This window comes from Tauraco erythrolophus, chromosome 10, assembly GCF_009769465.1.
Source record: "Tauraco erythrolophus isolate bTauEry1 chromosome 10, bTauEry1.pri, whole genome shotgun sequence".
Classification (NCBI taxonomy): Eukaryota; Metazoa; Chordata; class Aves; order Musophagiformes; family Musophagidae; genus Tauraco; species Tauraco erythrolophus.
Genome location: NC_141474.1, coordinates 11,606,896 through 11,622,609, shown reverse-complemented (window position 1 = coordinate 11,622,609; position 15,714 = coordinate 11,606,896). Strand labels below are relative to the sequence as shown.

Below are 15,714 nucleotides of genomic sequence, written 5' to 3'. Positions count from 1 at the left end.
TGTTAACTTGCTGGAAGACAAAATGCCCATTTATACGGTTCCTGCAAGAAGTCCCTCTGAGACGCAACATACTACCACTTTACAGAAGATGACTTCACAGAATACCTTTACCAGCAGCAAAATGTCTGGAAAGCAACTGAAATCACAGGTGTCAGGAGAAGAAAAGGATAGTCTGCTTTCACATCCTCAGAATAAGACTGAGGATATAAATAGGACCTACGTGATTTCAGACTGTAAAAAAGCGAGTGACACATCAACTACGTTTAAACCTGAAGGCAGATTAACACTCCAGAGGAGAACTGGAGCAAGCAAAAAATCAGCGTCCAGTAGTGAACAATTTCATGCGAACACAACACAGGGCTTGGAAAATACACAAACAGAAAAAAAACTTACTCTGCAAAGGCGCACGAGGACTGACTCTGTAGAGAAGAGTAAAATTAATCATAATACTGTGTCTGGAATAGACAATAATGACTCTGCTGCCAAAAGAAATTACAATATTGCACTTCCACCAAATAATAATAATAATGATGATACTTGTGATGTTAAATCAAGCTTTAAGTTAGCTGAGGGTCAGTCACGTACAAAGCTGCAGTGTAACCTGAACAGCAAGGATTCCTTTGGCTTTGTTGATGGTCTGTGTGAAAGTGATAGCTGCACGTCTTTAAAATACAGGACAAGCATTGCTGACACACGATTTCAAAATGAAGTTCCTAAACCAGAACAATTTGTTACCCCAAAATGTATTAATAGGATATCAGGAGAACAACTGAACGACAAAGGCAATGTGGATAAGCTAGCTGGAAAGCAAAGGTTGCAACACTTAATTATAAAACATAACAGTTTGGAAAGACCAAGGACACCAACAAAAGGTTCCACAGAAGGGTTTAAGCTTATGCCAAAGAGCACTCCTCAGAATCAACCATCTCTGTCTGCTTCAAGTAAACGAACACCTCATCTTCACAATCTAGCCAAAAAGAAAACTAGTGTCTCTAGCTCTCCTCCTGTGAGTAGAAGCTCAAAACCAAAAGAGAACACAGAATCTCTAGCTGAGAGCACTAGTGCTGAGAAAGATATTTTCAAAGTGGAAAACAGCAAAGTGATCGTAGCTGTGCGCGTACGGCCTTTCAGTAACAGGTTTGTATCTTGGACTTATTTCTCATCCTAGTGGTGGCTTTTATAGTGTACGTTGATTCTTGCTTTGTATTTTTAAAATTGTTTAATTGTTAACCCAATAAGGATATAATACATGCTTTGAAATTAGCCAGTATTTTATGCAACATCAAGATAAGGATTTTATTATGAGGTTGAATTCACTTTATAGGCGTTTGAGGCTGTTTTTTACATATTCATTAGCTGAAGTATTTTGAGCTTGAATACTTTGTATGTTCATCAAATATTTTTTTTAAAAAATGATTATTCAACTTTTTATTTTCTATAAAGCAGTTGAAATGACTAACTTAAAGCATATAGCTTATACTTTTTGAGTTTGTGTTTGTTTTTTTTTTCCTTCTTTGGTTTAGAGAGAAAAATGAAAACTCCCTCCCCGTAATCTCCATGAGTGGTTCAGAGACGGCTGTACGAAATCCAGCCACAAACCAAGTTTACAGCTTCAGTTACGACTTCTGTTTCTGGTCTTTTGACAAGTGTCATCCTAATTTTGCAAGCCAAGCAATGATTTATAAAACTTTGGCAGTGCCGCTCCTAGAAAGAGCTTTTGAGGGTTATAACACTTGTCTCTTTGCTTATGGGCAGACTGGTTCTGGAAAATCATACACGTAAGTTCCTAATAATAATTACCAAAATTCTGTAGGAGCCAATTGTTATGCACTATAAAGTCACGAAAAGAGATTATATAGAATAGATTTCATAGTTGTTTAATTGTGTTAAAATGTTTCTGTGTATTTTAAAACAAAATAAACAAAAATAATTAAAACAACATTTATATTAGAGACTCTTTCCAGAGATTTTAGTGAAGAAAACCCTTTATTAATGCTGAGAGCTTCTCAGACTCTCCCAGTGCTCTTGTTCACCACTGTTTGTTATTTTCTGCGAGAAGTGACATGCTCTGAAGTATATTATGTTTTTTGGACAAGACCTTTCAGACACCTTTCTAATTATGGTCCTTACTGTTTCAGAACTTAAAATAAATAACTAAAATTCAGATGTTTGTGCTATGTTTATTTGAAACTTAATCTTTACCCAAAATAATCCCAGACAAATAATGTTTTAGAGGGTTTATATCCAATTTTATATACCTTGTGTATATTTTTTCAATAGAATGCCTAGTGAACTGTTTTGTTTCCAACCACGCATCTATTAAAATCAGTTCTATGACCTTTATAATTCTCCTAAAGTACTATAAACTTTTGAGTATGTAGCTGAGGATCAGAAATATTTTTTTTGTTTTATCACAATTTTATGGTTTTATTCAATTTATTGTAGATATAGAACTTATAAAGAGGTAGAATTTTATTTTTAAGTAGGAACTCTATTTTTACTTGTAATGTTTATTTACCTTGACCTAAAGGAAATATACGCTTAATGTTGCAATTATTAGTCTATGTGTAGGTTTATAGTGTTTATTTTTTTTCTTCCACCTTCAGCTAAAAAAATATTTACCTTCACCCCTTTGGATTTTCAGCAAGGCTGAAATTAATGCCAGTAATAACTGTCTCCTCAGGTCAGGTCTACACAACAAACTTCTGACAACTGTGCTGTGCAGTCGCATGAGTCTCGACTGTAGTTGCGTTAGTCCAGTACACTGGTGTTCGGCAGTGGCAGAGCTAGACAGGAAAAAACTATGCCAGAGGTGGAGAGGGACTTAGGTTCCTGCACTGACGGAATGCAGAGAGTGTGAAATGCATGCATTTTAGGATACCAAATGTCTATAGGTTCACTGGTTATAGTACAACCTACCGTTCAGTTGCTGTAGGGTTTTTGTTTGACTTAAGTTTTGAACCCATTTCACAATGGACAAATTAGAAAAGATCTCTGGTCATTGTCTTGTTCAACTCTGCTCAAACAAGCACCAACTTAGATTGGGTTTATTTTTGTCACTTACTACTTCTAAGACTTAGAAGCATATGTCATGTCAGTTTTAGAGCTACACAACTAATGTTAAAACTAGCCGTACACGATTACAAATCTGAATTAGCAGTATTTTTCCAACTACAGGATGATGGGATTTGGTGAAGACCAAGGAATAATTCCAAGACTTTGTGAGGATCTTTTCACTCGAATAGCACAAATGGACAAGCAACAGGTAACATGCCTGTGCTATTGACCTTGCATTGAAGTATTAGGAAACTGTGTGTTTCAGTATTTTTATACCCATTTCATTTTTTTGTTTTATACCTTAGTGCTGATCCGTTTATTAATGTCTGTATTCTTTTGCTGATTCAAGTCTTGTTTCTGCTAGTAGCTCTGATTAACAGAGTTCCCTAAACAGTTAAAATTAACTTTGTTTTGCTTCCTTAATGACAATAATGTAAAGAAGAAATACGGGCATGATGTTTTGGATATGTTCCTAGACTAGGATTCTTTCCTCTATATAGTATGTCTTACAAGATAAGATTCATGTTAAGGAAAGGTAAAAAAAAAATCCTAGTGACTTAGATACTTTCAGTGGAGGCACATAAAACAGAACTCAAAAAATATGAATTCACCTTTAAACATTGTCACATACTAAAGCAAAATACCCTATAATAGTATTCTAATTCTAGTATTCTAGCTCAGTGTTCTTGCTGAAATATATTAGAAAAATATCAACTATCCCCACCTGGATTATTTATTTTTTTTAAGACTTTAAAGTTTTCATCATAAATAACATTTTGTGTTCTTTTCTGTTTTGAGAATAGATCTTAGTTTGTAAATAACTCTGTGAAAGAGTGGTCTTAGAGGAGTGGGAATGTTTCATGTGACTGCAACGTACTGTGATTTGAATTCCTGTCCTACCTTTGTCGTATGAGGGTTTAAAACAAACTAGTAATCCTTTCCGGAGTGTTTTAATGAAGGGTTGCATTCTGTTTCTGTCCCAAATGGTAGTAATGGTAAATTTAGAGAATCATAACTGGAGACACAAGTAAGTTAAACTAAAAAAAAAATAAAAAAATTAATTACTCATTTCATGTCTTAAGAAGAAAAGTCTCAAACTGACAATACAGGTATGCAGGGGGTTTGTTTGTGGGAATTCCTCAGGTATATTTATTTTCCTGTCTGACTGTTAAGGCTTTTCTAAGACTGAATTTCTGGTACAGAATCACTTTTGAGGAAACAGCTTGATTATAGTACAGCGCCTGAGATTTGAATTGTGCACCTGCTGCAATCTGTTTTGCTGCAATCTTACTTGTCTCTTAAAGGAAATTTCATTTTATTTAAAAAAGAAAAAAAAAAAAAAAAGACCTGGATACCTTTAGAGGAAGGAGATGCGTTTGCATGAAAAGTTTGTTGTTCAGTACTTTTTAAACTGCTGTAGGTAGAATCAAGGTTCATCTTTCTGTTAGGTCATTCTGTTCCATGTCAGGATGTTGACAACATCAATCTGTGCCTCCTCTGTTACATGTATCCTACTATAGAAGCCCAGTCCCTATGGGAATGAGACTACTCCAGGTGCAAACAAAGCTGTGTTTTCATGTACTAAAACCCCACACCAAAACTTCTGAGGTTGATGTATTACTTTTTTTTTTTTTTAAGCTTGATAGCTATCATCTGGGAATGACTGTGGATGGAATTCCTGTAACTTGTATTCTTGACACCAGCAGTTCCTTGGTTTAGTACAAATGCTTGTAATATTGAATAGCAGGATCTGTTGGTCTAGGTTAATTTTTGAAACAAAGTATGTTGAAAATATTTTGTGGACTATATTAATAAGTACTTGTATTATTTATTTTATTAGATCTTGTATCATCTTGAAATGAGCTTTTTTGAAGTATACAATGAGAAAATTCATGATTTGCTTGTCTTTAAGGCTGAAAGCAGACAGAAGAAACAACCAGTAAGTTGCTCACAGGAACAAGTGTATGCATAATCTCAAAGTAGTGGCATCTGTTCTGTAAACAAAAATGCACAAATAACAAGTGATCATTGGTTTGTTATTGAAGTACCTCAGATTGTTGTGAATAACTGGATTCAAGTAAAAAAAAAAATCTTACTATATGACTTCAAGCAAAATGCTTGGCACTTCAGAAATGCTAAGCAAAAAAAATCTTGCTGAAATGGAAACAGAATGATTCAGTAGAATCGCTCAAAATTGTTAACATCTCTCCTTATCTGCAAAATGAAGATGATTTTATCAGCCTTGATAAAAAGTCTCTCAGAATATTATTTATCTAAATCTCCAGATTATATTAAGACTCTTCTGTGCAATATAATTTGAGTTATAATCTGGTAATTTAGATGTATTTCTAAACTGGAAGGATGACAATGTCAGGAGGCTTCCAATTGTGTTTGTGGGGGGTGGGGGGAATAAATTATTTGCCAAATTGTATTTGATCCATCAGTCTCCTCAGTTCTCAGCACTGCGGAAATGTCCATCCAGTTTCTGAAAATGCTGTGTATTGTGTATCTACTGGAATGCCTGTTTGTCACTGACTCTCCATGCCTAATTGCAGTCCATAGTATATTCATGAAAAAAAGTTAATATTTGCAAAGACAGGATTTTTCCCTACCTTATGCCCTCGGTGTATTTACATTGCCCAGCTACAGAAAACTACTGTCGTGTACAAGCTTACCACAAAGATGGTTAATGTCTTTCAGGTTCTTTGTCCTGGGTAATTTACTGCTTAGAGCTGTGGGGCTGTCAGGAAGTGCCTTTGTTTCCTGTTGGTTGGCTGGTTGTTTCCCAAGGAACTGGAGGAGATAAAAATAAATCAGTGACCTGATTAATTAGTTAAGCATCACTAGTTAAACCAGTTTAGCTAGTTTTTAATGCTAGTATGTTAGACTATATAAAACCATAAATTAAAGACATTTGTGTTAAGTAGGGGATGTAGGAAAGGAATTATCATGTTTGATTTGTGTTTTTTTTTTTTTAAGTACTTTCTGTACTTTGCCGTATTGAACACTATACTGGCCACTTGTATGTAAACGATGAGTATTAGTTTATGATGAAGAAGATATATTACATTCAACTTGATGTTGAAATAAGTCCTTTTATCCTAAGCTTGGGACTTATTTGGACTAGTTATATAGAAGTAAAGACTACTGTCTTGCTTATAGTAGGAGTGCTTTCATCTGAGTTTAGTCAGTGATTTTGAGCTAAGCTATTTAACTTGGAAACGTAATAGATTTATATTGCAGAAGATTTCTTTTTTTTTTCTCATATAAATATCTTATATAAGATATGTGTTCTTGCAATTAGCTCTGTGAGCAATGGCCTAGTCTGCTGTGATTTCTGAGGCAGCTGGGAAAATTCAGTTGTAGTCATTTTCCTGAAAATATTGTTATAGATGATTCATGCTAAGTTTAGTTGATGATAAACATTAGTCTGGGGTTGTAGACAGACTTTCTTTTAAGATGTTATCGAGTGCTAAGTCTAACTAATGGACTCCTAATAATTTTTCTTCTAAAATTATTCTCACCAGCTTCGTGTAAGAGAACACCCAGTGTTAGGACCATACGTGGAAGGCCTGACAGTGTAAGTCTTAACTGTTTTCATTTTAATAGATGTAGAGTGTAATCTTGAAAGAGTGTGCTAATTATTATCCTAAGGCTTTGTGAAAGCTTGTGTACTCACCAGTAAATTGAGATCTTAGTATCACAAAAATGTGTACCCGTGTCTAGCTTGATGTATTTCCTGTAGTATATTGCTGTAGTGAAATAAGTGTGTGGAAGTATTAAAATAACTGAAGCTTTCATGGTATTTTTGTATTTTGTCTGTAAATGGGCAAGTGTTTCAGAGTGCAGGCAGCAGGGAAAACTGTAGAAAGAAAACAGTCTGAAACCAAACTTTTCTTTTTTCCCCCCACTTTAGGAATGTTGTCAGTTCTTATTCTGATATCCAGGTAAGAGTTATTTGGTTACCAAAAGGGAATACAAATATTTCTACTTGCTCCTTCCTTCACTGCTGAAAAATATATTCCATGGATGGGAGGAAAATGCTTTACAGACTGCCCAGTAGTCTATGATCTTTCAGGTGATTTTGTAAAAGGATAATCAAGTCCTATATAATGGAGCTAAGTAGATATGTACAGGCAAGTGTCACTCTTTTCACATGGTCATCTCTTAAGTTTTAATTTCCTCTCTTATTAGAGTAATCGTTTATATTAACTTTATTTGCAAACATTTTAATCTTCAGTTAACTACCTAAAGTAGGTTTTGGTTTCACATCCTGACTTTTATCTCTTACAGAGTTGGCTTGAACTAGGAAATAAGCAGAGAGCAACAGCAGCTACTGTAATGAATGACAAGAGCTCTAGATCTCATTCTGTCTTGACCCTTGTCATGACGCAAACCAAGGTATCGCTGGCTGGTTTATATCTGTTCAAATCAGGTAGTAAAAGTTGTGTGCTGCCTAGAACATTGTTGTGAGAATATACCTCAAGATGAGTAAAGCACAGGGCGTTTTAATGTGGCTTTCTATACAGCAAAATTTGTTTTATTTTACATACTTTGAGTAGATTCTGATGTCTCTGTGCTACACATATTTACAGCAGCAATATAAATATATCTAGACTGGCATATCTAGGAGTAGTTCCAGGCTTCTGGGTGTGACTTTTGAGATGTAACTGGAATCCAAATTGAGGCCGGATCTAATTTCACACTGCTACCAACACATCTTAGCTTCTATGAAGCTTACGCTATGCAGGGTGGATAGCTGAGCTCAGTTTCTGCAGGTGATGAGCTGGGACAATGGTAGGAAATGCAGTTTCTGCTCAGTTTCAACACAGTTCACTAAGTAAACGTTTCCTTGCTTCAGGATACATCTCTCATCCAAGTACTTCCAGGATATAGGGACTACAGCTCCTCATCTGATTTACGGATGTGTAAGAGACAAAACCTGACTTAGTGAGATGACCTTGAAAACATAAGTGAAATACGTAGAGCTCCTCAGAAGTCTACAGACTCAATTTTCTCTGTTCACAAGTAACTTGTTGATTTGGGTTTCTCTGTTGTTCTTGCTTGGTTTATTTTTTTTGGCCTAATTTCCTAATCTCCTTCCTTCTTCCCTGCACCATTCTCACGACTAGATAATTTCTTTTCTCTATCAGAACTAGTTCTGAAACTTTTCCACTGACTACTTAGCTGATCTTCATTGGTCAAAGTCAGTTACAGCTTACTGATTTCCATGAGTATTGGATAGCTGCAACAGTCGAACTTCAGACCCAAACCCATAGTTTGCTAATCTGCTGTTTGTGTAGTTTGTGCTTATACAGTTATTCAGCCACAAACAATTGATACCGTGATTAAAAGTCTGAACTTAGTCTCCTTCAAGGGATGTATGTGAACGTATCTTCTCAAAAAGTAAATGGAAGTGTCGATTTTTTTATGTATTTGAAGTGAACAGCTTGTTAAATTTCTGCTTGTCCTCAGGCTTTTTATTTTGGTTCAAGTGCCAACATCTCCCTTTTTTCCAGGTAGAATTTGTAGATGAAGAACAATGTGATCGTGGGCTTACAAGTCACATAAATCTAATTGATCTAGCTGGCAGTGAATGCTGCTCAACAGCTCAGACCACAGGAGAAAGGCTGAAGGTAAACCAAGATTGGAAATCTGTTGAAAAGGACTGACTCCAGAGAATACCCCTAAACTCCGAAGCATCCTCACCTGTTAGGACTCTTGGGCAGGAACTGTAGTTATAAAATGATATGTAGCCTTTGTGCTTATAAGTATTGCATAGCATTTTGCTAGTGAGGGTGGATGGCCCAAAAATCTGTTTTGATGGCACAGTATGGCAGGCCAGATCTTCCTTAGGACCGCACTCCCCAAGCTGTGCATGCCTAATGATCCTTTGGAAGGAATGAGGAAAATCTGTCCGCATGGCTTTCCAAATAATGAATCAGATATCACACGGAGTTGAGGCTTGCCTCTTTTTTTGGGATTTAAGTAAACAGAGTTTCTAATAAGAGTTTCTTTTAAGCTGCCTTCATAATTTTGGTGGTTCTTAATACTGCTTATTTTAATGCCAGGGTCTCTATTTTTCCCAGGCGAAGATCTTATAGGATATTCCTGTACTTTACTGTTGTTTTTAATCAGTGGTGAGATACAATATGATACAGCTGTACCATACATTGAATAAACACAATTAGATCAACAGTACAGTCAACATCATGCAAGAAAATGTAACTGTATTATAATAATTTTTATTTTTGCTTTGTGTAGGAGGGTGTGAGTATCAATAAGTCACTGTTAACCCTTGGAAAGGTTATTTCTGCACTCTCTAAACAATCTCAAAATGGAAAGAAAACTTTCATTCCTTACCGGGAATCTGTCCTTACTTGGTACGTACGCTTCAGAATCTTTTATACAGAAGTAAAGGCTTTCTCAGATTGCGAATTCTTCTTCTATTCAGGAGGCATCACTTCCCTTCCTTCCTTCCTTCCTTCCTTCCTTCCCTCTCTCTTTCAAATGACCTACGGGAGGAAGAAATTAGCCCATTGCATCATGTAAAGGCAAATAGGGCCTTGGTTTGTGTTTTAATTAGCTAACAATCACTCTCAAATAAGTAGCAAGACCCTAGGTATTCTGTATTTAATCTGTTCAGATTGCGAAGCTTAATTTTTATTTCAGTATGGGGGCTGGGGATTGACTTCTACTTTCTTGTCAAATGGAGGTTGTTAAAGGAAAGTCTTGGTGGAAATTCACAAACGGCAATGATTGCCACAGTAAGTCCAGCTGCCAGCAGTACAGAAGAAACACTCAGCACTCTTCGCTATGCAAGACAAGCTTGTTCAATTATCAACATTGCGAAAGTAAACGAAGATGTGAATGCCAAGCTAATCAGAGGTGAGATTGGTGTCTGCGGTCTTCGAGGTTTTTCGTTTGCATGTGTGTTTAACTTAGTAGTGACAACTCTTACGGAGCAGTAACCTGTTGTGTTGACTGACCACTTGTCAAATAGGCTAGTACGACCTAGTATATATTCCTTTTAATATTCTTCTTTGTGAGCTTTTTTTTTTGCCAAAGTTCAGTTGATAACTTAGGCTATACTTGAGAACCTGGAATGGGGAAAGGTGTTTCGTTTTTAAATATGTAACACGGTGCATTTTCTAGTATTGTACTGAAATGTCTTATCCCTGTTTTGTCTTCACCTTTTATGTGTCTTGTGTGTCTGGATTGCCTAATGTAGAATTGAAAGCTGAAATTGAAAAATTGAAAGCAGCTCAGAAGAGTGCTCTGAACACTGATCCTGAAAAATACAGACGTTATTTGCAGGAAATAACATCTCTGAGGGTAAAATTGCACCAGCAGGAGAGGGACATGGCAGAAATGCAAAGGTTGGGTAGTCGTTAATGTCTTACTTTAAAATAGAAATGGTAAAATTTATATGCTGTAATTTTTCTCCTAATATGTTGTGTTTATTTTCCACGTAATATATTAAGGGCCTGGAAAGCAAAATTTGAACAAGCGGAAAAAAGAAAATTAGAAGATATAAAAGAATTGCAGGTACATTTTCTTTCCTTACTTGATATAGGGATAGTACAGAAAATATAACATGAGCAAGTCTTGCAGGATTAGAGTAGTTGTAAGATTTGGTTTTCTTAATACTGTTCTTTTAACAGAATACTGTGACTTCTTAGAAAAAAATAATATAGATATTTGAATGCACAAAGTAAATCTATCTTTATGCAGAGCTCTCTTTTATCTAGAAAGCAGGAATTGCATTCAAAATGGACAATCATTTACCAAACCTTGTCAATCTCAATGAAGATCCTCAGCTTTCTGAGGTGCTGTTGTATATGATCAAAGAAGGCGAAACTACAGTTGGAAGACACATGCCAAATTCAAAACATGATATCCAGCTTTCCGGAGTGCTAATTGCTGATGACCATTGGTATGTAGTGTTCCCTTTTATACTTCAAGCGAGAGCAGGAAATATTTTTTTCTCACCTTCCCCTTTCTTTTGGGGTCATTCTTCCTTCTGACAGTAACAAAATATGGTTTCCTAACCAGGAAAATACTATTTAGGGATATTTTTTGTACTGTACAATGATTATAGTAACTTCCTTCTGTTGCCTCTAGAAATCTGTTAACAAAGGTAGTTTAATTTCTTTGTTCATTTCATTCACATAGCAAAACTTTCTATTGGTGCAGAAATGCTGGAGAAAGACCTGATGAAATGATGCCGTGTGATAACTCTTACATTAGATTCAATGGAAAAGTGAAATGCCTTCACAGTTCTTACTTAAAACTGAAAGTAGAGAGCAACTTGATTGTATTTCAGAAATACTATTTAAAGTGTATTTTGTGCAATTGATGCTAGATGAAATGCTGGAAAAAGTGTAACTAATCAATTACTAAAAACATGAAAGATTTAGGTATGTTGGGAAATTAAGCGTTATCAAAGAAATGCTCAATGACAGGTTATTGTAGTAATTTTTTAGCAGTGGATTCTTCTTAGATTTAAATATCGATTCTCTTCCAAGATATAGGTTGTCAGTCATTAATTAGGTATGTTGTAACTAAATAGTATGAAGACAATCCACGTCTGAAAAAACAAGAACAGGACGCTATCTATAGCATGAGTTTTAGTCTATTAAGAAAAATCATTTGCAATTAACATGAGCTGCTGATATCACAAATGCTTCTTGTTTTCAGTGTTATAAAAAATACTGTTGGCAAAGTGAGTATTACTCCACTGAAAGAAGCAAAGACATACATAAATGGGAAATGCATTTTAGACCCGACAGTTCTGCATCATGTAAGTAACTTACTCGGTAAGAGTAATATGTGCTTGTGTGGATTTCTTAGCTTTGTTAATATTACAGCTTCAGACTACGAGTTTTCTTAGAAGGCTCTGAAACTGTAAATATTTGTTTCTTTCTCTTTGATATTTAGCCCCACCTGTTGTGTTTTAAGCACTCTAAATTTGCTTATAAACCTAAAACTTATAGAACAAACTTTTTTTTTCCCTTCTTTCCCAATAGGGTGATCGAGTGATCCTTGGGGGAGACCATTATTTCAGGTTTAATCATCCAGTAGAAGTTCAGAAAACTAAAAGGCAGTCTTCTGGGACTATGTTTTTGCATGATGGTCCAAAAGATTTTGAATTTGCAAAGAATGAGCTGCTTGTTGCACAGAGAACACAGTAAGTATTGTAACTTCTTGTTCTAAAAATAAATTAATTTTTTAATGCAACTATGCAATAAGTTTAAGAAATTTAGGATTATTAATTATTTCACGGAAAGGAAACTTGCAAAATAGCAAGGTTATTGTTAACTCCATTTATAATGGAAAGGGAAGTCCTAGACATAACTGAAATGAATGTATACCTTTAAGAGGTGATAACCACAATTTAGTCCGGTTGTAAAGAACGTAGATCATGATTAAAGAAACACTGAGCTCCAGAGGTCCTCAAAGTAGTGTCTCTTTGATTGCATTTGTCTCCAAGCACGTAAGTCTGAAGTTGACTTTTGATGTTTTAGAGAGACTTAAAGCCTGAAAAGCAAATGCCTTAAGAAAATGAGAAGAACCCAAAGTTACAACCTTGGTCTTCTGTGATGGTGGAGAATTTTAGCGACAGTGAAGTGTTTTTTGTACTTGCTTCATTCCTGGGAGTTTTTAAACCACAAGACTCATTGACTTAAATTTCCTTTTCTGCATCTTAATGTGATTTAGTGAGTTTCTATTACAGTTCTTAATTTTGTGAAAGGTGCATAATAAAATAAATATGGAAATCAAGTAGATTTTAAAATTCTGGAGTCTTCTGTCTTCACCGGTGTCTACATTTTCCTTATGAAATGAAAACTATCTAGATAAAGTATAAAAGTTGTTTGTGTTTTTTTTTTAAAAAAAAAAACAAACCCCCATATTTTTGCTGGTAAAATTGGAGGCTCCTGTTGTGATAGAAGAAAAGATTATAATCTCTGTGCTGCCTATAACAGAATAAAGCCAGCAATCTAAATGTATGATACTTCCACTTGTAGACTTGAATCAGAAATTGAAGAGGCACGACTCAAAGCCAAGGAAGAAATGATCCAAAGTGTCCAAATTGCGAAAGAGATGATTCAGCAAGAGCTGACCTCACAGAAAGAAGCTTATGAGAGCAAAATAAAATCACTGGAAGAGGAGGTGGTAAGTTACCATTGCATCACTACAACAAACATATCTATAAAATAAAAGAGAAGCTGTAGTGTGGGGGTTCCGTTTAGTTTTTTGTTTTGGTGGATGTTGTTTTTGGTCTTGTGCATTGTAAGTGTGTCTTACGGAATGCTAAGCCTCCTTTTTTAAAAAAAACATCAGCCTTATACAAAAAGTTATAAAGTAGATATCCCCTTCAGAATTATTCTAGGGATTTTGGTTTATAGAATTAGTCAGGAACTAAAATGTTAATCCAGTGTGAATTTGAGAGTGTAACTTGTATGTGAAGAAAAATCCCTACAAAATCTAATTTATTCTATAAGACTTCTAAGTTACTGCAGTATTTTGGTTAATATGGCTTTTTTTTCTTCCAAGTTTGTGTGCTGCTTTGTTGTTAGTCTTTTAAATACTTTTACTCTCTCTATATATATTTACTATACTATATATATGTCTACATAGAATAGTACATAATGGTAAAGCAATGATAATGTATAATTGTGCTATAGAAGACATAATGCGAGGTTTGTGAACTGGGATATAACCTTTCATTGCTGACACTGGGCTGCGTAGTCCACAGGGGCTGCATGTTTTAAACGTATTGAAGTGAAAATAAATATTAACATCTGCCTCAGGGATGGATCAGAATTGCTGTAGAAGTGGTATTCCTCCTCTTATCTTCCTTTTTGTGTGTTAGAGAGAAGAAGCTCATAAGAAGCAAATCCAAGAACTGAATAACCAAAAAGCTGCAACTAAAATACAGGAGCTAGAGAAGGCAAAGCAAAATCTTGAGCTAGAACTGCACTTCAATAAGAAGCGTTTAGAAATGGAGACCTTAGCTACCAAGCAGGTAATTTTTTTTTTTAAAGGTTTCTTAGGTGATAAAATGTAGTTTGTGGGTTTTTTTTTTTTAAACATTGCAAGTGAAATGTTTCTGCAGTTTTTTCTTCTACATGATCTTATGCAAAGTAACAGATGTTTTGTTTACACTCTGAGTATGATATTGTATTAAATTTGGGGATAAACTAATGCTGACCTTATTTCTTATGTAACATGGACAGTTCTGTTTGTGTACAAAACTGTAGCGAGCATTGTCTATGCCAAAAGTTATGACTCCAAGCATTGATGTAAGTAATGACTGGGTTTTGGCTGATCTTCATATATATCTGACTGCTGCAACAAATACGACTTCATTTTTTTAAAAAGTTTTTTCTTTTTAATTCCAGTTTTGTTTTAAGTGTATTAATATCTAAGCAAACCCAGAAAACAGTCAGAGTTTGAAGATGAGTTTGAGTTTGTCAGAGCCTTGAGTAGCCTGATCTAGTTGAGAGACGTTCCTGCCCATGACAGGGAGGTTGGATTAGATCATCTCCAAGGTCTCTTCCAGCCTATGCCATTCTGTGATTCTGTGAAGGGTTTCATAACCATATGGCAGATGTTCAATATAAACTTCATTCTGTTCTGAGAGTCCATAAAAACAGCAATAAAAACTTTTGCTTAAATAAATAGCATTAAGAGTTTTAGATTATTTATTTTTTTTTTTACTTTTTTTTCTCTTCCTTTAGGCTCTAGAAGATCATAGTATTCGTCATGCAAAGATACTTGAAGCTCTGGAAGCTGAGAAGCAGAAGATTGCTGAAGAAATACGCGCCCTTCAGAAGAGTCGTGGAAGTGGGAATAAAACTATAACTAGTATGTGTATACGTAATGTTCCAAGGGCAATGCTGACTTATCTTTTGCTTGGTAGGCTTGGATTTAGTGGATATGGACCCAGAAGCTTTTTCTCTTTTTCTAATACTTCTTTCTCTTTTGCCCTTCTAATACCTCTGTTTTTATCACACTCAAGGTAGTTAACTGGATATACATGTAGTCTGTATTTACCCCGATTGCTTAGAAGTTCTTCCCCCATCTGGCTGAACTGGTTAAACGTTAATTCATTGGGGAAACTGGAGTAACAGAATTGATTCTGTTTAGTTTTCTATGTCAGATTAGTCTAATGTATAGTGTCTGGTGTTATGCCTCTATTTCTGAAATAATCCATTATAAAAGGTCAGGTAAACGGTATCTTTACTGGAAGGATCATTTTTTCCCGATGTACTGGGAATTCACAGAACTTTTGTTGGCGAAATTCCATTCAAGTTTTATGGTTGTAGGTTTTTTTGCCCTTTTTTTTTTTTAAACCTGAAGTTAAGTTGCTGCATCATGTTGTTTGAACCATGTAATCAATATGTGTCATATTCTTTATTTAGCTTCACTTAACTGGAATTCTCTGAAGCTATCTGTGATGATCAAAGAGGCCAACGCCATTAGTAATGAATTAGGGAAAAACACTGTTTTCCACAGGTTAGTATGTTAATTATAAGAACTATATATATAATATATTAAAAAAAAATGGAGGATGGATTCTGAATGTACAGTGACTTGTTTGGTTTTCTTTTTGTTAAATTGAACATGGCAAATCACTTTTCCAAACTAGCT

General features: G+C 35.2%; 1 protein-coding gene across 1 annotated transcript in view; it reads left to right on the top strand.

The window, feature by feature from the left end:
- Positions 1-22: 22 nt before the first annotated feature.
- The window catches only part of KIF14 (kinesin family member 14), a 31,051-nt gene continuing 15,359 nt past the window's right edge, over positions 23-15,714 (top strand). Inside the window, exons 1-19 of the mRNA XM_009988597.2 lie at positions 23-1,137; positions 1,524-1,778; positions 3,178-3,265; positions 4,898-4,996; positions 6,585-6,637; positions 6,974-7,004; positions 7,351-7,458; positions 8,577-8,693; positions 9,322-9,440; positions 9,773-9,945; positions 10,289-10,436; positions 10,542-10,605; positions 10,809-10,993; positions 11,758-11,860; positions 12,087-12,247; positions 13,086-13,233; positions 13,934-14,086; positions 14,802-14,928; positions 15,486-15,579. Coding sequence (XP_009986899.2) covers positions 23-1,137; positions 1,524-1,778; positions 3,178-3,265; positions 4,898-4,996; positions 6,585-6,637; positions 6,974-7,004; positions 7,351-7,458; positions 8,577-8,693; positions 9,322-9,440; positions 9,773-9,945; positions 10,289-10,436; positions 10,542-10,605; positions 10,809-10,993; positions 11,758-11,860; positions 12,087-12,247; positions 13,086-13,233; positions 13,934-14,086; positions 14,802-14,928; positions 15,486-15,579 — 3,341 coding nt within the window. The remainder of the gene's footprint in view (positions 1,138-1,523; positions 1,779-3,177; positions 3,266-4,897; positions 4,997-6,584; positions 6,638-6,973; positions 7,005-7,350; positions 7,459-8,576; positions 8,694-9,321; positions 9,441-9,772; positions 9,946-10,288; positions 10,437-10,541; positions 10,606-10,808; positions 10,994-11,757; positions 11,861-12,086; positions 12,248-13,085; positions 13,234-13,933; positions 14,087-14,801; positions 14,929-15,485; positions 15,580-15,714) is intronic.